We start from the raw sequence: 22,652 nt of genomic DNA on the forward strand, positions 1-22,652 counted from the left end.
CACTGTTTTTCTTTTCTTTGTGGTAGGATGCAACCACTGAGAGTATTCCTATCATGTTGGTAGGAAACAAGGCTGATCTTCTTGACACTGCTGCTGCAGAAGGACAGAAGTGTGTCCCGAGGTACTGTGGAGAGAAACTGGCCATGGTAAGAGTGAAAGTGAGTCCAGGTTGGAAGAGGCCTTTCGTTCTCGTCTGCCTTTGATTAAGAGGTTTTATGACAAATCCCCACCCTATGTAAAAGGCAAAAGATTTATGCGATCTGAAGAGAAACGAGAGCATCCCCCAGCCTATGTGATGGTGCTTCTGTCCTTACACAGAACTCCTGGTGTTACCCACGTAATGAATCTAGTTCCTAGCACCAAGGATGAAATCCCTCACAGAGGGAGATTGATTACTTGACCCTTTCCTCCCGCTGAGTTCCATTGACAAAGAAGAGCCAGAGTTACCACATCTTCCTCCTCACTCTCACCGAGTCCCTAGAACCCTTCTCTACTGGGGTCCAGGTGAAAGAAGAAGAATGGGTGTCCTGTTTCAAGGATGGTTGGATTCCAGAGGGTGCCTATGCCAAGGGCCAGAGGGTACAGTGTGTGCCCTGGTTGGAAGACCTTTTTTTTTTTCGGTAAGATTTGTGTTTAGTTGGAGGAGTCCAGAATTACTTTTGGTTTTGCATTTGTATAGAGGATGGAGCTCATTCCAGTCCAGGTGATTACTGTGGGTAATGTTAATACACCCATTGTTACCATTCTGTCAGAAAGCTGTGTGGCCCTCTAATGATTTGGCCTGACTTACAAGCACACCCTGAGTCAGATAAGAAGTTTGTACCATCACCATCTGATGTGAGATTGCTATGGTTGTTGCCTGTCATTGGCACCATGAAAGGGTCTCCTTCTCTGTAGCATATCCATGTGAACATCAAAAATAAATTTGAGTTTCACTGTTCTGAATTGGGAGATTTTACTTGTTTTAAACTTTAGAACTGTGAACCAGATACGTTCAACATCAGAATGAGGTGATGAATACAGAAGAGATTCATTCAACACGTATTTAGTTGTCTCCACCATGTGACAAGCACTTCGTTATGTATGAGCAAAGAACTGAGAACAATACCGGAAGTCTTTGTCCTCCTGTAGTTTATTGTCTGGGGAGAGAGACATTGAACACATGTGAGCCACATGTCAGATTCGGTCCCTCTGCCACGTTAGAGATCTCACAATCCCTGTCTGCGTGCCAGTTTTATTTCTTCCCCTTGATTTCTCAGTTTCCGGGTTTGTTATATATCTCATCACCTATACCCTCCTCAGAGGCATTCTCTGTTTCAACCTGGAACATCATGGCTATAAGACTCAGCATCAGCACTAATTCAGATCTACTGGGAATCCATTCATTTTGTGCTTTTTTAAAAAATAAGATTTTTCTATGGATATGAGGTCTTGTGGGTCAAGGTCCCACAGTGGAGTGTCCCCACTGTTTGGTTTGTCTCCCTCTCCCTGCTCCAGAGCAGCCTCCACGACCTCTCCTGGTCCTGCACAGGACGGTGTGGCCCACACCCAGGCCCGCGGCACACTGCTCTCCTTTCCAGAGGGCAATGGTCTCCAGCTTGTCAGACAAAGGCACACAAATATTACTTCAGCAGTTACAGTTGTGACAAGTGCTGTGCAGGAAAAGTACAGGCAGCTACTAGGTTTTACAATAGGAAGACCAAATAGGACCTTTTCAGGGTTAGGAAACGCTTGATCTTAACTTCAAGGGAGGATTACCTAAGATCCAAAAGGTAGGTAGGAGTCATTCTGGAGAAGGGTTGATGGAGGCAAGGTATCACCCAGGTAATGGGATCAACAGGTGCAAAGGTCCTGAGATTTTAGGGAATTGGGAGCACTGTGGAAAGAGAGGGAAGGTCGGGATCCCTGGAGCACTGTGGGAGAGAACAGTGGCAGGTAAACCTGGGAGGTTGGCTGGGGCTACATGTGGGCTAGGTCTTGTCTGCTGGTGTGAAGCATCGGAACATTACTTGAAGTAGAACTGGAAGCTATTAAAGGTTTGAAGCAGGAGAGGGAGATGATCAGTGATCACACTCATAACCACTGAGGGTTGAATAATAGAAGACTAAAAATGTCCACTGGCACCTTAAGCTATCATTTTTATTTCTCAAACTATTTGATGGCAAACATTGGGTAGCATGTGTGTGACTAATGGGAATAAGTCTCTCAAGACATGAAATTCTGTACTGTGGTTTTTAAAAATTTTATTTAGAAAATTATATTTAATGGGGTAACATTGATCAGTAAGAATATATAGATTTTAGGAAAACTCATCTCTGGCATTTGAACTATTGATTGTGTTGTGTGCCCATCACCGAAAGCAAATGATTTTCTGTCACCATATATACAATATTTGTTCCTCTTTACTCCCCTTCCCCTGCCTTCCTTCCTCAACCCGCATTGTGAACTAAAAACGACCTCAACTAGGAACTTTCTGGAATAACGAGGCTAAAACTAGTCATTTCTTTTTAATTATTTAAATTGTGAATCCAGTTTCTCAGCTAGTAGTCACTCTTAGTGTACTCAATAGGAAAATGTTTTTATTTATTAACTTCTAAGCTAAAACTTTAGGAAACTTAAAGACCTTGTTTAATACTGGATTTGTTTGCCCTACAGACCTATGGGGCATTATTCTGTGAAACAAGTGCCAAAGACGGTTCGAATATCGTGGAAGCTGTTCTCCATCTTGCCCGGTAATCTTTGTCTCTTATTTGAAAATCTGGACGTAGGATTGAATTTTCATTTCGTTGGTGCACATGTCAAACTTCTTAACCACAACATGACTGTACGTTGGAAAACACTGTCTTATCTTTCTGTAGTGGTTAGAGAAACAATTAAACATAGATTTTATAAGAATTGGTGAAGCTCCATGTTCACTGTGAACATTGGCAAAATACCTACTGCCAAACAAAGCAGGTGCATCTGAGGTGCTGTTGACATTTCTCAAAATTTCACAACAAAGCTAATAGTTGACTTATATGAGTAATTTCCAAGGACCAGATTTTAAACACAGAAACTATTATGAATATAACTATTATGAGATTTTTCAGGTTAAAGGAAAGAAAACCTCAATAAGGCAAATTTCATATCATGCCAGGTGGAAGCAGTTTGTTAAATTTATTATACAGGTAATTATTAAGCTAAGGCATTGGTGTTAATAATAAGTAATATTTTGGCGTGTAGAGTAGAATAAAATATTGCACTATTGAGGAACTTGAATATGAATAGGTTATAATCTTTAGAGCATTGTTAGGAGATAACATTGTCTGTTATATGTATATTTATCTCTTGCACCTAGTTTTCTGCCACAAATAAAAGATAATTCTCTATTGGCCTAAAGGGAGGGAGGGAGGGAGGGAGGGAGGGAGGGAAGGAAGGAAGGAGGAAGGAAGGAAGGGAGGGAGGGAGGGAGGGAGGGAAAGGGAAGAAAAAGGAAAAAAGAAATCAAAATGTGTGTTAAAGAATATCCAGACTGATGATGTTTAATTGCTGACAAAGTAGAAATGTAATTTTAGGTATATAGTGCTTTTCCTAATCACTTTTGAAGTTTTACAAGAATCTTAATTTTAGTATGATAATTGGCCTCTTCTGCTAATATACATCAACAGTTAGAATACTTCACAGGGTTTTTATTCTGCTTTTTTATTAATGACTTGGTGTTATAGTGCTTACTAGAACAGAATTCTGTTAATAGAAGGCTTGGACTGGGGCCCTGGAGAGACTGTGGCCAGAGAGAACCAGGAAACAGGCTTACAACCTTAAATGCTCCGTATAGAATGTTTGTGGCAGGGCTTGGAAGATGCCTTGGGCTTGAACTCAGACAGATACTTTGACAAGTATCCCCTTTGACATCAACCCAAGAGAGAGCCACCTGTCCCCACCACACTGGAAATCTGGAAATGATTTTTGATTAAAGCTAAAGCAGTGCTCACTTTGAGTGTGACCCAGGACAGGTAGAGAAAAGGCTAACAAATATTTCAATGTATAAATTCAAGTGAATTACATGTTTTATTTGCTTGTAATTAGTATGAGAATCATGGGCCTATATCACATTTGTCAAGAATCATAATAAAACCTTCATAAATTAGGGTGAAGTAATGGACCCCATGCACCTTTGGGTGCACAGCCATTTTGGTTGAACAGGATACATTCAGTAAACAGAGTGGGGCGAGTCAGTGAAGTGAAGGTGGAGTAAGTGCTGAGTCAGTAGCTGTTGTAGCTGTTTTCCTTTTTTGAGGCAGTCGTATCAGTGCTTCACTGGAAGGAAGGGACGGAGAGGATGTGCCCACTGAGGCAGATATGTGGAGGGAGGACCTGCAGGTCTTTAGAGCTTGGTTGGGCACCAGGCTGGACAGGGGATCAGGGCTACCTTAGCTTCAGGCATTGAGGTGCTGAATGGTTGCTCCGGGTGATCCGAGAAGGATGCTGCAGAGCAGGCCCTCTGCATGGCTGCTGCCTGCTGCCCAGCGTGCTGGAGGATTGTGGTGTCAGGAGGCTCAAAGCCCAGCCTTAGACTTACCCTGATAGCCGTGAAGCCTTGAACAAGACCCTGTCTTCCTGTGGGCATCTCTCATCTGTCAAATGAGGGAGGATGGCTGAGGACAAGGATCTCTCAGACCCCTCTGGTTTCAACATTCTGTATTCTATATACAACAGCCTATACCCCATTGAATAATGCAATTGCTTGTAAATGCTGAGTTGTCTTGTAGGGTCCTAGTGGTCAAATAAGTTTGTAAAATATAATTTTCATGTTAGCTCACTTATAGTTTGCATTGGGGGCTGGGCAGTGCCAGGTATATGTGGTCTGTGAAATTGCAAATTACCTTCCTGCTTGGGAAGGGACATTGTTTTGCTAATGTTTGCTGGAGGAGAGGTTTTCAAGCCAGAGAGTTTGAAAAGAGAGAGAAGGAGAAAGAGAAAAGAAGCCATGTTTGCAGAGTGAGAGCAGAGAGAATGCAGGATGAGAGAGAAGCCATGTTGGCAGAGTGAGTGAGAGGAGAGAATGCAGGGTGCTGAGGAAGAAACCAGTTTGTGCAGAGAGGAGAAGGTGTGCAGATGGGCAGCCAGAGATGAGGGGCTTTGTGAGCTCTGCTGACACTGGTGAGGCCTTTGATTTTAGGGGAAAAAAAAGAGAATATACTCCTGTTTGTGGAACCAAACTGGAGAATGTATCAGGGCTTTGGGAGCTCTGAATGAGTGAAGGGGAAGTGTTTGACCTGTGTGTTGCTCATCAGCTGGTGCGAGACTTGAATAAAGGCACAGCCCACCATTGTTTGGCTCCACTATTTCTTTACCGTCTGCCTGAATCCAGTGAGAACCTGAACCTGCATGGCCATGACGGCCGTGACTGCTGGCCATACAGGTCATGTTAAAGTTAAATGGCTCCAAATTGTTGCAGTCACTCCCAGAGTGCAGAATTGATTTTCTTTATTATAAGATCATAAAGATGGAGAGTCTGTGAGCTGTCTGTCCGTACTTGCTCCTGCAGCTCTGTTTATGCTGTGGCTTCCACACAGGCTCTGGTTTCCTTGAAATGCTTACACACACAGGCATTTTCAATAACAAGGGCACCTCCTGTGACTTTCTTATCAAGGAGGGTTTTTTTTTTTTTTTTTTTTTTTAATATAATTTTATTTTTTTAATGGGGTGACATCAATAAATCAGGATACATATATTCAAAGATAACAAGTCCAGGTTATCTTGTCGTTCAATTATGTTGCATACCCACCACCCAAAGTCAGATTGTCCTCTGTCACCTTCTATCTTGTTTTCTTTGTGCCCCTCCCCACCCCCTATCCCTCTCCCATTCCCCCCTCCCCCCCCGTAACCACCACACTCTTATAAATGTCTCTTAGTTTCACTATTATGTCCCACCTACGTATGGAATAATACAGTTCCTGTTTTTTTCTGATTTACTTATTTCGCTTCGTATCATGTTATCAAGATCCCACCATTTTGCTGTAAATGTTCCAATGTCATCATTTCTTATGGCTGAGTAGTATTCCATAGTGTATATGTGCCACATCTTCTTTATCCAGTCATCTATTGATGGGCTTTTTGGTTGTTTCCATGTCCTGGCCACTGTGAACAATGCTGCAATAAACATGGGGCTGCATGTGTCTTTACGTATCAATGTTTCTGAGTTTTTGGGATATATACCCAGTAGAGGGATTGCTGGGTCATAAGGTAGTTCTATTTTCAGTTTTTTGAGGAACCACCATACTTTCTTCCATAATGGTTGTACTACTTTACATTCCCACCAACAGTGTATGAGGGTTCCTTTTTCTCCACAGCCTCTCCAACATTTGCTGTTACCTGACTTGCTAATAACAGCTAATCGAACAGGTGTGAGGTGGTATCTCATTGCCGTTTTGATTTGCATTTCTCTAATAGCTAAAGAAGATGAGCATCTTTTCATATATCTGTTGGCCATTTGTATTTCTTCCTGGGAGAAGTGTCTATTCATATCCTCTTCCCATTTTTTTTATTGGATTGTTTGTTTGTTTGTTGTTGAGTTTTATGAGTTCTTTGTATATTTTGGATATTAGGCCCTTATCTGAGCTGTCGTTTGAAAAAATCATTTCCCATTTAGTTGGCTTTCTGTTTATTTTGTTATCAGTTTCTCTTGCTGAGCAAAAACTTCTTAGTCTGATGTAGTCCCATTCATTAATTTTTGCCTTCACTTCTCTTGCCATTGGAGTCAAATTCATAAAATGCTCTTTAAAACCCAGGTCCCTGAGTTGAGTACCTATGTCTTCTTCTATGTACTTAATTGTTTCAGGTCTTATGTTTAGATCTTTGATCCATTTTGAGTTAATTTTTGTACAGGGGGAGAGACTGTAGTCCAGTTTCATTCTTTTGCATGTGGCTTTCCAGTTTTCCCAGCACCATTTATTGAAGAGGCTTTCTTTTCTCCATTGTGTGTTGTTGGCCCCTTTATCAAAAATTATTTGACTATATATATGTGGTTTTATTTCTGGACTTTCTATTCTGTTCCATTGGTCTGAGTGTCTATTTTTCTGCCAATACCATGCTGTTTTGATTGTCGTGGCCCTATAATAGAGTTTGAAGTCAGGTATTGAAATGCCCCCAGCTTCATTCTTTTTCTTTAGGATTGCTTTGGCTATTCGGGGTTTTTTATAGTTCCATATAAATCTGATGATTTTTTGCTCTATTTCTTTAAAAAATGTCATTGGAAGTTTGATGGGAATTGCATTAAATTTGTATATTGCTTTGGGTAATATAGCCATCTTGATTATATTTATTCTTCCTAGCCAAGAACAAGGTATATTCTTCCATCTCATTATATCTTTTTCGATTTCCCTTAACAATGGTTTATAGTTTTCATTATATAAGTCCTTTACATTCTTTGTTATGTTTATTCCTAAGTATTTTATTTTTTTTGTTGCAATCGTGAAGGGGATTGTTCTTTTGAGTTCCTTCTCAGTTGTTTCATTGTTGGCATATAGAAAGGCTATTGACTTCTGTATGTTAATTTTGTATCCTGCGACCTTACTGTATTGGCTTATTGTTTCTAGTAGTCTTTTTGTGGATTCTTTGGGGTTTTCGATGTATAGTATCATATCATCTGCAAAAAGTGATACCTTTACTTCTTCTTTTCCGATATGGATGCCTTTTATTTCTTTGTCTTGTCTGATTGCTCTGGCTAGAACCTCTAGTACCACATTAAATAAGAGTGGAGAGAGTGGACAACCCTGTCTTGTTCCTGATTTAAGGGGGAAAGCCTTCAGTTTAGTGCCATTTAATATGATGTTAGCTGATGGTTTATCATATATGGCCTTTATCATGTTGAGATATTTTCCTTCTATACCCATTTTGTTGAGAGTCTTAAACATAAAATTGTGTTGTATTTTATCGAAAGCCTTTTCTGCATCTATTGATAAGATCATGTGGTTTTTGTTCTTTGTTTTGTTGATATGGTGTATTACATTAACCGTTTTACGTATGTTGAACCATCCTTGAGATTCTGGGATGAATCCCACTTGATCATGATGTATTATTTTTTTAATATGTTGTTGTATTCGATTTGCTAGTATTTTGTTTAGTATTTTAGCATCTGTATTCATTAGAGATATTGGTCTGTAGTTTTCTTTTTTTGTGCCATCCTTGCCTGGTTTTGGTATGAGGGTTATGTTGGCTTCGTAAAATGTGTTTGGAAGTATTGCTTCTTCTTCAATTTTTTGGAAGACTTTGAGTAGAATAGGAACCAAGTCTTCTTTGAATGTTTGATAAAATTCGCTGGTATAGCCGTCTGGGCCTGGACTTTTATTTTTGGGGAGGTTTTTAATGGTTTTTTCTATTTCTTCTCTACTGATAGGTCTGTTTAGGCTTTCTGCTTCTTCTTGACTCAGTCTAGGAAGGTTGTATTTTTCTAGGAATATATCCATTTCTTCTAGGTTGTTGAATTTAGTGGCATAAAGTTTTTCATAGTATTCTACAATAATTCTTTGTATATCTACGGTGTCCGTGGTGATTTCTCCTCTTTCATTTTGGATTTTGTTTATATGAGTTCTTTCTCTTTTTTCCTTGGTAAGTCTTGCCAAGGGTTTGTCAATTTTGTTGATCTTTTCAAAGAACCAGCTCCTTGTTCTATTAATTTTTTCTATAGTTTTTCTGTTCTCTAATTCATTTATCTCTGCTCTGATTTTTATTATCTCCTTTCTTCGGCTGGTTTTGGGTTGTCTTTGTTCTTCTTTTTCTAGTTCCTTAAGGTGGGAAGTTAAGTGGTTCACTTGGGCTCTCTCTTGTTTGTTCATATATGCCTGAAGTGATATGAACTTCCCTCTTATCACTGCTTTTGCTGCATCCCATAGATTCTGATATGTCGTATTGTCATTTTCATTAGTCTGTATATATCTTTTGATCTCTGCACTTATTTCTTCTTTGACCCATTCATTTTTTAAAAGTATGTTGTTTAGTTTCCACATTTTTGTGGGATTTTTTTCCTCTTTTTTGCAGTTGAATTCTAGTTTCAAGGCTTTATGATCAGAAAATATGCTTGGTATAACTTCAATTTTTCTGAATTTGCTGATGTTGTTTTTGTGGCCCAACATATGGTCAATTCTTGAGAATGATCCATGTACACTGGAGAAAAATGTATACTCAGTCACTTTGGGATGAAATGTCCTGTAGATGTCTATCATATCCAGGTGCTCTAGTGTTTTGTTTAAGGCCACTATGTCTTTGTTGATTCTCTGTTTGGATGACCGATCTAGAGCCGTCAGCGGTGTATTGAGGTCTCCAAGTATGATTGTGTTTTTGTCAGTTTTTGTTTTAAGATCAATAAGTAGCTGTCTTATATATTTTGGTGCTCCTTGGTTTGGTGCATATATATTAAGAATTGTTATGTCTTCTTGATTCAGTGTCCCCTTAGCCATTATGAAATGGCCATTTTTGTCTCTGAGTACTTTTCCTGCCTTGTAGTCAGCATTATCCGATATGAGTATTGCTACACCTGCTTTTTTTTGGATGTTATTTGCTTGGAGTATTGTTTTCCAGCCTTTCACTTTGAATTTGTTTTTATCCTTGTTACTTAGATGAGTTTCCTGTAGGCAGCATACAGTTGGATTTTCTTTTTTAATCCATTCTGCTACTCTGTGCCTTTTTATTGGTGAGTTTAATCCATTTACATTTAGTGTAATTATTGATACTTGTGGGTTCCCTATTGCCATTTTATATCTTGCTTTCTGTTAGTTTTGTGTCTTGTTTGATCCTTCTCTTTTGTTTTTCTATCTTTTGTTTTTATTTGGTTGTATTCCATACATCTTTCCACTGTTGCTATCTTTTTTATCTCATGTGCTTCTGTGGTGGTTTTTTCAATGGTGGTTACCTTTGAATAATGAAAAGGGTCCCTACCCTGTTCATTGTAGCGAACTATTTTGTGAGTACTTTTGCACTCCATCGTCCTTTGCTACTGTTAATCTCCATCTTCTCCCCCTCTTTCTTTTTGTTGTTGTCACAGTTTAAATTTGGTTTTATTGTGTTCTTCTTGGAGCTTTTACTTGTGGCTCTGTTTTTTTTTGTTCTTTGTATCTGATTGGAGAACCCCCTTTAGTAATTCCTGGAGTGGGGGTTTTCTGATGATAAATTCCCTCATCTTTTCTGTATCTGTGAATGTTTTTATTTCTCCTTCATATTTGAAGGATAGCTTTGATGGGTGTAGTATTCGTGGCTGAAAGTTCCTCTCTTTCAGGACTTTAAATATTGGGGTCCATTCTCTTCTAGCTTGTAGAGTTTCTGCTGAGAAATCTGATGATAATCTAATGGGCCTTCCTTTATATGTTGTATTCTTCTTTTCCCTGGCTGCCTTGAGAATTTTTTCTTTGCTGTTGGTTTGTGTCAATTTCATTATGATATGCCTTGGAGTAGGTTTGTTGGGGTTAAGAAAACTTGGAGTTCTGTTTGCTTCTTGAACTTGAGGCTTTAGTTCTTTCCACAGGCTTGGGAAGTTCTCATCTATTATTTGTTTGAGTATGTTCTCCATTCCATTTTCTCTCTCTTCTCCCTCTGATATACCTATTATTCTTATGTTATTCTTTTTGATGGAGTCAGATAATTCTTGTAGGGCTATCTCATTTTTTTTAATTTTTGAGTCTCTTTCTTCTTCTCTCTGTTGTGCCTCAAGTTGCTTGTCTTCTATTTCACTAATCCTCTCTTCTATCTGACCTGTTCTATTAGCTAAGCTTGTTACTTCGTTTTTCAGCTCGTGAATTGAGTTTTTCATCTCTGTTTGATTTGTTTTTATAGTTTCAATTTCCTTGGACATATATTCTTTGTGTTCATTGAGTTGTTTTCTGAGCTCCCTAAATTGCCTTTCTGTGTTTTCTTGTATATCTCGGAGGATTTTTAGGATTTCTATCTTGAATTCTCTGTCATTTAGCTCCAAGGTTTCCAATATATTAAATTTTTTCTCCATAGATTTTTCCTCATCTAGCTGTGTTACCTCTCTTTCTTTTGTATCCATGATATTCGATTTTCTCTTCCTTAATGGCATCTGAGGGTGGTTTTGTTGATAGTATTAATGAGATTTAATAAAGAATAAAAAGTTTAAAAAAAAATAATAAAAAAAATCGAAAAAAGTTGTTTTTTTTTTTTAAAAAATTAAGAATGAAATAAAGAAAAATAAAATAAAATAAAAATTAAAAAAAAAAAAAAAAAAAAAAAAAAAAGGAAATTATTCCCCCCCTCCTTTTTTCCTCTCCTCTCCTCTCCCCTCTTTCTTGTTAAAATCTTGTGGTGGACTGTGAATTATAACAAACAATGCCTGTGATGGAGGGCCTGAATTGGGGAAAAGTAATAAAGGGGCAAACAAAACAAAACAAAACAACAAAAAAAAAAAAAAAAAAAAAAAGAAAAAAGAAGAAAAAAAAAAAAAAAAAAAAAAGAGCGTATGGACCCACAAAAAGCAAATAAGGAAAAAATTTGGGTCAAGAATAAAATGATTTGCTTTTAGGTGTTGGTTGTCTAAGAGTTATGATGAGAGGATTAAGAGGAAAACGGAAAAATGGGGGGACAAATTAAAAAATTACTATTGTATTTAGTGGAACAAGAACTAGATAATATGGAGAGCCAGGGATGGGAGCACTGCTAGTGAGTTAAAAAGGTGAAGTAAAAACCCCCCAGAATGCCACAAACATAAGTTTGAGTCCCAGATAAGATAATTTGTTTGTTATTGAGGTTTGAGTGAGAGGAGATGTAAAGGAGAAAGGAAGAAACTAATATAGAGGGAGAAAAGAAAGAGAGAGCGAGAGAAAAAAAAAGAGGGAACCACTAAAAGAAGAAAAAAGAAAGGGGAGAGAGAGAGAGAGTTAAGGGTTTTGGAGTGCAACCCTCATAGAGAGAAAGGAAGAGAAGAGAAAAGATAATGGGAGATGTAACACTTATGGGTAGTGTAGTTCAAGGAGAGGAGAGAGTAAGACCGGTAGAGAGTTAATCGGCCAAATTGGAGGAGGAAAAAAAAAGTATCAAGAATGAAGATAAGAGAAACAAACGAACAAATATAATAAAATGGGATAGGTTATAAAGTCTGCAGATTATTCTTGATTTTGAGAGGTTATCTTCTTGCTTTTTCTTTTCTCTCCCTCTTCCTGGTCGGTGACTCTGTACCCCGGGTTTTGCCCCTTTGCCACGCTCAGGTGGAGGTTTGCAGTTGATAAGTCTCTATGGCAATGTCATGTATTGTGCTTTAGTCTCGTTGGCAGTCTAGGCTATTAGCATTTATAGGCTCCGACAGTGAGAGAGTCCGTGTTCCTAGAGCCTTTCTCCTAGTCTTTCCTTCCTCAATTAGTAGCCTGATAATCCAGCTATGGGGTTGCTGCTGCCTCTGCCTGGATAGTAAGAGGCTCAAAGAGCTGGCAACTCCCCACTCTATTTCCACTCAGCACAGGGCTCTGGGTAAGGCTCAGTCAGTCAGAGCTGCTAGCATAATCAGGCGGGCTTTCCGGCCATTCAAAGACCTCTGGCTCTGCCACTCTGTCCGGTAACACAAGCGGGTGCCCACTTCCGGGGCGCTTGGAGGAAACTCTCACTCACTGGCTGCGCGCGCAGACCAGGATATCCGGCCAGCAGTCTCACGCTCTGAGTGAAACCCCCAACCGCAGGGAAAAGTTGCAGCGTTGGAATTGAGTCTCGCTCCGTCCCCGTGCGCGGCTTTTGCAAGGCGCTGGGGCGGCCCGAGATTCCGTTTTCGGCCCACACAAAGGCCCCTGACTCTGCTCCTCTATGCGATAACACGAGCGCGCACTGCCGGGGCACTCGGAGGAATCGCTCACTCCTTATCTGCGCGCGCAAACCAGGATATGAAACACCCTCCGGCACGGAAAATCTCCACCGTTGGAATTAGTTCTCACTCCCTCCCATGCGTGGCTTTCCCAGGGCGCTGGGGCTGCCCAGAGACTCTGCCCTCGGCCCACAGAAAGGCCTCTGACCCTGCCTCTCCGTGAGGCAACACGGGCACTGACTCCCGGGGCCTAGGAAGAAATCTCTCGCCCACTAACTGCGCACCAGCCAGGAGACCGGGTAAAAATGGCCGCGCCGCTTGTCTTTCTTTGTTTGGGTTTGGCGCGAGTATTAGCTTGTATTGCCCGGGTTGCCACAGGATCAGATTTTCCTCGGCTTGGATCTCCGTGCCACAGCCTGGTTCGGCCGTTTGTTTCGCGGCCTCGATGTATTCACCCCCTTTGCCCGCCTCAGTTTCTATATTCACAGTTACCAGAGAAAGCCGCCCTGTTTAGGTTAGTGAGGAAGGCGGAGCATTTCTTACTCCCTATTTCCTTCGGGGTTTGGTTATATATTTAGCCAATTTTTCACTCAATCATACCTTTGGGTGTATTGCGAAGCATCTGGAAGCTCCAAGTATAGGTTTTTCTGTTTCTGGTTGAAGATCTTGTTGAGTTTTGGGGGAGATTTATCGGTATCGCTTCCTACCCCGCCATTACTCTGACGTCATCTCCAAGGAGGGTTTTTTTTAATTATTGTTACTGTAATATGGCCTGGTTTGAGGTCTATTGTTTAGTTATTAGCCATGTGTAAAATATGAAAAGTAGAAAGAAAGCAAATATGTAAAGACTTTAATTTGCTTTGTACTCTGCTTTCAGGTTTGCTTGTCAAAGTACTGAAGTCTGAAATGGAAATGGTATAGTTTCCACAAGTTAAATGAAAATTTAAAAAGTTTTACACATTTCGAATGTTATGGAGAAGGCAGGACATGTAAGTTCTCTATTTAGATCTCAAAAGACAATTCTCAGCACGGTCCCTTTCTCACCATGTCACGTCAAAAAACTTAAACTAGATGGTTTTATGGACTTACACTGTCTGAAGGACTCATTTTTGAAAGGAGGCCATAAATGCTTTACAATGTGAACTACTCCACTTTTTCTAAGAAAACCTCTCAATCCTAGGAAAAGTTTCTCTTAGAAATGCAGTTTTGTAATTTCCATATAGCGCTGATAGGACTACCATACAATCATCGTCCTTGGGAAGTAAATTTGCTATTAATAGAACTGCAAAGCTTTAACCATTTTTCAATTTTATTCAAATGCTACAGGAACTAATTGATCAGTGGCCTGAAATGAGAAGAACGCAGAAGCTCAGGCTGACAGATCAGTTCAGCGCAACTGCTGAGCCCTTTGGGTGTAAATCTGTTTCAAAGACTTAAAGTGTCTTGGACTCACTAAGAAGCTCGATATTTGGGTTCTACATGAATTGAAAGAGATTCACTTGACACAGTGTATCAATATTTGCTTTATGCAACTCAAGCACAGTGAAACCGACCCTTTTTTGAAAAGAATCATTACTGGTGATGAAAAATGGGTCATCTACAGTAACATCATTCAAAAAATGATCATGGTCCAAGCGTGCTGAACCAGCACAAACCACATCTAAAGCTGAATTGCATCAGTAAAAGGTCATGCTGTTAATTTGGTGGGAGTACAAAGGTGTGTATTTTGAGCTGCTTCCAAGAAACCAGACGATCAATTCTGATGTTTACTGTCAACAACTAATGAAACTGGATGAAGCAAACAAAGAAAAAATGGTCACAATTGTCAAATCGCCAAGGAATTGTGTTCCACCATGATAATACAAAGCCTCACACATCTTTAGCAACTCGTGGGAAATTATTAGAGCTTCGTTGAGAAGTAATGTTGTATACCCCATATAGCCCTGACTTGACACCATCTGATTACCATTTATTTCAAAGTTTGCAAAACTCTTTGAATGGTAAAACTTTCATAAATGATGATGACCTTAAATCGCACTTGGTTCAGTTTTTTGCTGATAAGGACCAAAATTTCTATGAGCACAGAATCATGAAGCTGCAAGAAAGATGGCAAAAGGTCATTGAACAAAATGGAAAATATATAATTGATTTAGGTTTATTCTTTGTATAAAAATATGAGTTTTATTCCACACTATAAAACCGAAATTACTTTCTTGCCAACACAATATATAGCTCATAGAGGCCATTGGCCCTCCCAAGAAAGAAGAGCTGTGATCTGTCTTATGAGGATACTATGATTATTGTACCCATTGTACAGATTAGAAAATTGAGAATTACAATGCTTAATCTTACAGTGACATAGCTACTAAGTGTCCAAATTAGGACATTTATTTATTTATTTATTTATTTATTTATTTATTTATTTATTATAGGGACAGAGAGAGAGTCAGAGAGAGTGATAGATAGTGATAGACAGACAGGAATGGAGAGAGATGAGAAGCAACCATTATCAGTTTTTTGTTGCGACACTTTAGTTGTTCATTGATTGCTTTCTCATATGTGCCTTGACCATGGGCCTTCAGCAGACCAAGTAACCCCTTGCTCAAGCCAGTGACCTTGGGTCCAAGTTGGTGAGCTTTTTGCTCAAGCCAGATGAGCCTGCGCTCAAGCTGGAGACCTCGGGGTCTTGAATCTGGGTCCTCTGTATTCCAGTTCAATGCTCTATCCACTGCACCACTGCCAGGTCAGACAAAATTAGGCCTTTTAATGGCTGATTTGAATCACTGGCTTGCGATTAGAATGCTTGTAATTTTAGGCTTCAATTATTAATTCTCTTCCCCTTTACTCTCTCTCTCTCTCTCTGTAATTCCTTTCATTTCTATGGTTTCTAGAACTCTCTCTAGGTGGTGACCTCCAGTTTCTGTATTTTTAACTTCTACTTCTTTTTAAGTTCCATGATTCTACTTATACCCATTTATAATTGGAAATTCCATAGGATGACTGACCCAAATTATACAAATCCTAATGTGTTTATTTTTCTTTCTTTAAAAAATTTTTTCCATTGATTTGAGAAAGAGTGGGGGGAAGGAAGAAAGAGAGAGAAAGAAGCATCAACTCATTGTTCCAGTTAGTTGCTCCATTTAGTTGTGCGCTCATTGTTTGCTTCTAGTACAAGCCCTGACCAGGGATTGAACCACAACTTCAGCGCACCAGGATGATTCCTTATCCACTGAGCCACCTCACTAGGGCATAATTTTTTTTTAATTATTCCTCAATCTTTATTTAATTTCTCAGGAAACTACGAAAATTATTATTAAAAAGTAGTAACCTGGAATCAATCGTTATTCCTTTTTCTGTTTCATTATCACCTACCTCCAGTGGATGCCCAGTTGATTCAGTGACCTCTCTGTACTCTTAGTTGAACTCATTTATATTCTCATTCATTCATATTTATTCATTATCTATCTATCTATCATGTATCTGTTGCAGAAAGCCAACAGCATCCTTTGAACCAGAAGTTTATAGTTTTCTGCTTTTTTGTTGCCAAGGAAGTTCTTTGTAACTGCCACAAAAGACTGCCATGCTGCTTTCTCCTCCTTATTCATCTTCCTGGCAAGTTATTCATCACATATGAGGGTTGGAATTTGAGGCCTATCGGATACACCTGCTTTTATCTTCCTTGAAAGACAAGGCAGGAAAAGCAGTAATAATGTGTTGAAAGCATTCACTTTCTCTATTCAAAGCCTGAATAAACTGCTTCATTAAGCCAAGTTTGATGTGAAGTGGGGGAAAAAATGATCCTGGCTCGATTAACTACAGGTTCATTCACAATATTTTGCATCCCTACTTCCAGAGCTTCATGTTTCAGCCACTCTTTCTGTGTCCAGTGTTTCTCCCGAGCTCGGCTGTCCCACAAACACAGAAAGCAAGGATACTTGTGAAACCTCTCTGTTGTCCTAGCAGGAAATTAACCATTTTAAGATCCACACAAATGATCCAGTTATGCTCCTCATTCTTCAGAAAGTCGAGGACAATTTTTATGTCATTATAATCTTCATACAGATGAGTTGAATAACCAATTGGAACCGCTGCATAAACATTACTGTTGTGTAGGACAACACATTTCAGACTCCATTTAGAGCTGTGAAGAGATAGCTGCCATTCTGTTGGACTGTAAGTGGTAACACCTAGCTGGCTGAAAAGACTACTGATATCATGACAGTAAACAAAGTGTTTGTCTTCAGAAAAAAAAAATCCACAAAAATTTGTTCACGCATTCTGAAATGGGATACTTCAGCTGACCAGTGAAGTACATTCTTTTCTTGAAGCCTGGAGGCTAATAACTCAGCTACTTTCTTTGACAGACCCAAATCTCTTACTAAGTCATTCAATTCGGGTTGGCTAAACTGCTGAGGGGTTAATGACTGCTTGGCATCAGAGGACCCTTCAGATTCTACAACCATTTCCTCATGCATCTTATCAAAATACATTTGATTACCATGTTCACTTTCTTCGTCCTTAGAAGAAATAAAACCATTGAAAACTGGAACCAGGAGTGTCTCAGAGTGTGGGATAGGTCGTATTGCTGAAGGAATATTAGGATATGTGATCATATGCCGCTTTTTCTTGCCGATGCCCTTTGTATGGATCAGACAGAAACAACAGTCACTGCTGTGGTCCTTAGGTTCACGCCAAACCATGGGAATACCAAAAGGCATTCCTTTGCATTTTCCTTTTGTCCAGTCATGAAGCATTTCCACACACTTATAACATACAATATGAGGAGCCCAATTCTTGTCTTGATTGCCAAAGGAGACTTGAGAACAGGCAATATATGCACGTGTCACAAATGATGAAATACCTATTGCACAATTGACATTGAAGTATGTAATAGGCACATATATAACAGAAGGTGTCAGGACTATTCTTACATTTATGCCTACTTGAAGAAGCCATGATTCAATCTTAAAACAAGAGGGTGTTTTTATCAGATAATAATTTTTATATTTAAAAACAACTACAATTATGTAAAAGTGATGTTTGTAACACATTAATTGCTTTGTGGTTATGTTCAATCTAAGAGTCATTGCCCTTTAACTTCAATTTAAAAACCAATGCATGGCATTAACTATAACAAAAAGAAATTAAAATTGCATAAAAACTAGAGTATGTAACAAAAAACAGATTTCATATTTGGAATCAGCGATGGAGAAATATATAAAAACAGTTCTAAAACTTCATGCAACTGAAAATGAAAATAAATTGTTCCCCAGTGTATCAAAAGTACCTCCTAGCTAGACCTGTGCTGACCAATTTTTTAGCCACTAGCCACTTGCAGTGTGGCTAATCCAAATTTAGATGTGCTGCATGTATTGAATAAATACTAATTTCGAAGACATAAAGATTATAAAGTACCTCAGTATTTTTATAAATAGCATACTGAATTGATAATATCTGTGTTCTGCTGAGTTAAATAAAGTAATGTAACCTGTTTCTATTTACATTTTTTGGTGTGGCGACTAAATATTTGAAATGAGCGTGTATGGATTACATTATATTTTATTGAGCGGCATTGTTCTGCCAGGCGTTAATTCCCATTATCTGCTACTCTGGAACAAACAGTTTTAGTTCTCTACCACTCTGTAATAAGCACCCTAATACTTGGTCACCTAAAACCACAACCACCTCTATTTTTAGAAATTACTAGAATTGGCAGGTCTCAGTTAGAACTTGCCTCAACTTTTCTCACTTGGGGGTCTTCCGTTTGCAGTCAGATGGATACCAGGTGTCTCAGGCTTGAGACCACCAGGGTGGCCCCTCTGTGTGTCCTCTCCTCCCCCAGAACTCCTCTGCTGGCCTCTGTCTACTGAGGAACCCTGGACTCCTTAAATGGCAGCTCAGGGCACCTGGTCCTTACTAACACCTGGCTTAGAAGTCCCAGTACACCATTCCCTTGGCATTCTGTGCATGCAGCAGACTATGAAGCATGTGAAACCATAGGAGAGAGCAGGAGGAGTCCGTGTGTGCACGGGTATGTACACGTGTGTGTGCCTGTGCATGAGGGGCTGTGCCTGTGTGTGTGAGTCTGTGGCTTGGCACTCAGGATGCAGGTGCTGGAGCCAACCTGCGTGGCGTGGGTCCCAGCTCTGCCACTCCTCCAGCTGTGTGACCTAAGGGAACTCCTCATGTGTAAGATGTACAGTGGGGCACAATGAATTCACATGGTTCTTGTGAGGATTAAGTAAGTTAACATCGATCAAGCGTTTACACAGCAGATGGACGGCACATGGCAGGTGTGTGGCTGTGTATTTTATTTCTGCAGAGCCATTTGTGGTTTAGCTTTGTACCTCAGTAATCCTGTCTCTCTCTCCCTCTGCTCTTACCTCTGCCTCTACCTCTCTTTCTCTCTCCAGGGAAGTGAAAAAAAGAATGAAGAAGGATGACAGCAAATCCATTATCAATCTGACTGGAGGCAGTTCCAGACAGACAACCCATAAGAAGAGTTGCTTCACGGGTTAAACCCAAAACCATGGCCTTGGCTTGTGAAGTGTTCATTTCCGGAGGACAGAAGCTATGGGACTTGATTCTTACATAGCATGGTGCAGCCGGCGGACACTGCCCCCTGGAGAGTGACCAGCCAGAAGTCTGAACTGTGTTCTTAGGTCTCTCCGGAGCCTCGGCTCCTCTTTGCTACGTTCCCATGAACAGTTTGGGTCCCCTGGTTAAATATGCCTGTCGTGTCCTTACAGAGGCTTCAACAATAATGTGTGAATGTTTTTTAAGTGCTAAGGAAATCACATGCTCAGATCAAAGCTCTAGAAGAAACTCACGGACATCATTAGGTTCATGTGGCCACTGACATAATCCATGACAACATTTCTTTCAAATATTCTGTTAGCATCCTACTGCACTTTGCTGTTAACTAGGCCTGTGGTCTCAGATGTCTGTTCCCTCATCTGTAAACCAAGGCCGCGTGGCCTTGCCGGCCTCACCTCTCCCTCAATTATTATCATTCTTTTTAATCAGTGGGAAGCAGCGTGAGATGGTTCACACTTAAGAACTCTGGTTATTTATACTCTCAAAATATCACATTATTGACTTTTCAATACCTGACCCTGTTGTGGGTCAGCAAACCCTGGTTTTTGTTTTATTTTGTTTTCAGTAGTGTGAACCAATTAAGTTACTCCCAACCAGAGATCTGAATTTACCTTGGTCCACATAGGTCCAGGCCTCAAGTAGTTCACTGAAAAAACTTACATCATCACTGTTATATGTAAGTTAAAAAATATTCCTTTTTGTTGAATTAAAATAATTCATTGTAACAATTTCTTTCCTACTTATGATTTTTATGATCAAACCTTAAATTCCCTAAGCTTCATTTATATTTTAATGAAAATTGACCGTGTTCATTACACACATGGATTATGAGTAGCTACGGCATCCTTTAGTTTAGTTTTGTTTTTTTGTTTTTCTGTATTTTTCTGAAGTGAGAAGCAGGGAGGCTGAGAGACAGACTCCCGCATGCACCTGACTGAGATCCACCCAGCAAGCCCACTAGGGGACGATGCTCTGCTCATCTGGGATGTTGCTTCGTTGTAACCGGAGCTATTCAAGCGCCTGAGGCAGAGGACATAGAGCCATCCTCAGCACCCGGGCCAACTTTGCTCCAATGGAGCCTTGGCTGCAGGAGGGGAAGAGAGAGACACAGAGGAAGGAGAGGGGGAGGGGTGGAGCAGCAGATGGGCGCCTCTCCTGTGTGGCCTGGCCAGGAATCAAACCCGGGACTTCCACATGCCAGGCTAACACTCTACCACTGAGCCAACCAGCCAGGGCCTTCCTTTAGCTTTTGAAAGCATTCTTTCTCTCCATTGATGGCATGTAGTTTTTTTTGGAAAATTGGATTGGTCATTAGCAACTCTACAGTGGAGTTCTGTTTCCTCTTTCATGTTTTTTTGGTCCCAGAAAAAAGTTGATGGTTTTGACCAAAAGAAAGCCTTCCTTCTGGGAAAGTGTCAAACTGTGAACAGGGGAGGGAGTGGTTGTTATTTTGGGGATGTAGGAGGTGAGAGTTCTGCTGCTGTCTGCCTGGGTGACATCTGTGAAGCCAGATTAGAATGGAACTGACATAGGTATCATATGGAACTCATGCGCACGTGTTTGGTGCATTTGCACAAAACTAGGTTAGTACAACTTGTTGTCATGTTGCCTTTCTTTCCCACCAAAGTGACTATATTTGTCTCACAGTCTGTACACATGGGTATACCTTTGATACAGAGGTATTATCTGGGTCTCTGCTTCTGAATTGTGTGGCCAGTACACCCAGATTGATTAGATTACAAGATTATATGGGCACCTTTAATGGACAGTCTTCTTTATTCGACAATGGGTAAATATTTTGGCAACAAAAACCCAAAACAGAACTTTATCGCTCTGAGTAGCACTCCTGTTTACAGAAAAGCTGCTTACAGGTTTTTCTGCTGCATTGCTATGAAACCATGACTATTACTAACATTTGATTTCATAAAGGTGTTCTCAAATTTAGAGCTTATTTTTATTAAGAACAAAAAATACAGTCATGTACTGTTTAAGGAGTGGGATGTGCTCTGAGAAATGCTTTGTTAGGTGATTTCGTCGCTGTGCAGACATCATGGAATGCACCTCACTCACCCAGATGGGCTAACCTACCACGCACTCAGTATGGAATAGCCTATTGCTCCGGGACTACAAGCCTGTACTGCATGTTGCATGTTACTCTGCTGAACACGCTAGGCAGCTGAAGCACATTGGTAAGTATTTGTGTATCTAAACACATCTAAAGCAAGAAGGTACAATAAGTATACAGTATAAAAGATAAGGTGTGTGTGCCCCTGTGCCTGCCTTGAGAGACCAGACCGGGTCGAGGAGGGTTGTTCAGGGAGAGGCTGTCTGAGGAAGAAGACCCGTCAGGAGGAGAGGGAGGGAGGAAGGCAGAGAGGGAGGACAGGGAAGGGGAGAGAAAGGGAGGGAAGAGATCTAAAGAGACCCAGAGAGATAAAGCTTGAGAAGAGAAATAATAAAAGGGAGAGGGGGAAGAGAGAGACAGGCTGGGGGTGGGGCTGGACTGCTAGACTGGGAGGGAGGAGAGAAGAAAAGGGAGGGAAGTTGGGTTTTTGCACAGCACTGTGCCTGTGTGCAGGGGCGGGTGGCAGCGTGCTGAACCTCCCCCTCTCGTTACTAAATTCAGCGTTCAAGTAGGTCCAGTATTTCTTTCAACCTTGCAAACAAACTTTTTGGTCTGTTCTTATGTTTGGCACAACACTATATTTCATGTTTTTAACTTACACTTAATTTGATACATTTGCATAATTCTATGCAAGTAAGTCATCTTATCTGAATTTTGCCTTTGAGAGCTTTTAAAATCACAATTATACTATGCTCCTTTTTATGTATCCTCACATTGGATAATGTTTTAATTTCATCATAGAAAAGAATGTTGGATAAGAAGACAATGTTTACTGTTAACTTTTAGCCTCATGCATTTTCATAATTTTTCCCATTTGCTGCTCTGTATGATATGTGTGACATTTGATTACTTAATACCAAATGTGATTTGCGTAAATGTAAGTCACACAGCCCTCTTGCTGAAGGTAAAATTGAGGTTAAAGATAAAGATTTATTTTCATATTTGTACAGTGATCAGCTTCTGAGTGATTGTGTTTTTGCAGGCTTTTATTGTATATGTGTTAAGAAATTTTAGATGTATATACTAAGTAGGCCTCCGAGTATTGAATAATTGTTTTATGATTTTGATTTATATGGCTTCCATTTTCATAGTATCAGCCATATTTCGTTTATGCTGTTTATTTCTCTTCAAACCATTAATAATTGTATCATA

General features: G+C 40.0%; 1 protein-coding gene across 3 annotated transcripts in view; it reads left to right on the forward strand.

Moving 5' to 3' along the window:
- Positions 1 to 20,103, forward strand: part of LOC136394579 (ras and EF-hand domain-containing protein-like) — a 79,311-nt gene extending 59,208 nt beyond the window's left edge. For 2 of the 3 annotated variants that reach the window (XM_066367927.1, XM_066367924.1), the window contains 3 exons: positions 27 to 146; positions 2,656 to 2,732; positions 19,192 to 20,103. In XM_066367927.1, the coding sequence (XP_066224024.1) occupies positions 27 to 146; positions 2,656 to 2,732; positions 19,192 to 19,297 (303 nt within the window). In that variant the 3' untranslated portion in view covers positions 19,298 to 20,103. Of the gene's footprint in view, positions 1 to 26; positions 147 to 2,655; positions 2,733 to 13,655; positions 13,754 to 19,191 lie in introns of those variants that run through there. The other variant, XM_066367925.1, reaches the window with a different exon arrangement.
- The last annotated feature ends 2,549 nt before the right edge of the window (positions 20,104 to 22,652 follow it).

The sequence above is a fragment of the Saccopteryx leptura genome, chromosome 2 (assembly GCF_036850995.1).
Source record: "Saccopteryx leptura isolate mSacLep1 chromosome 2, mSacLep1_pri_phased_curated, whole genome shotgun sequence".
NCBI classification, from domain to species: domain Eukaryota; kingdom Metazoa; phylum Chordata; class Mammalia; order Chiroptera; family Emballonuridae; genus Saccopteryx; species Saccopteryx leptura.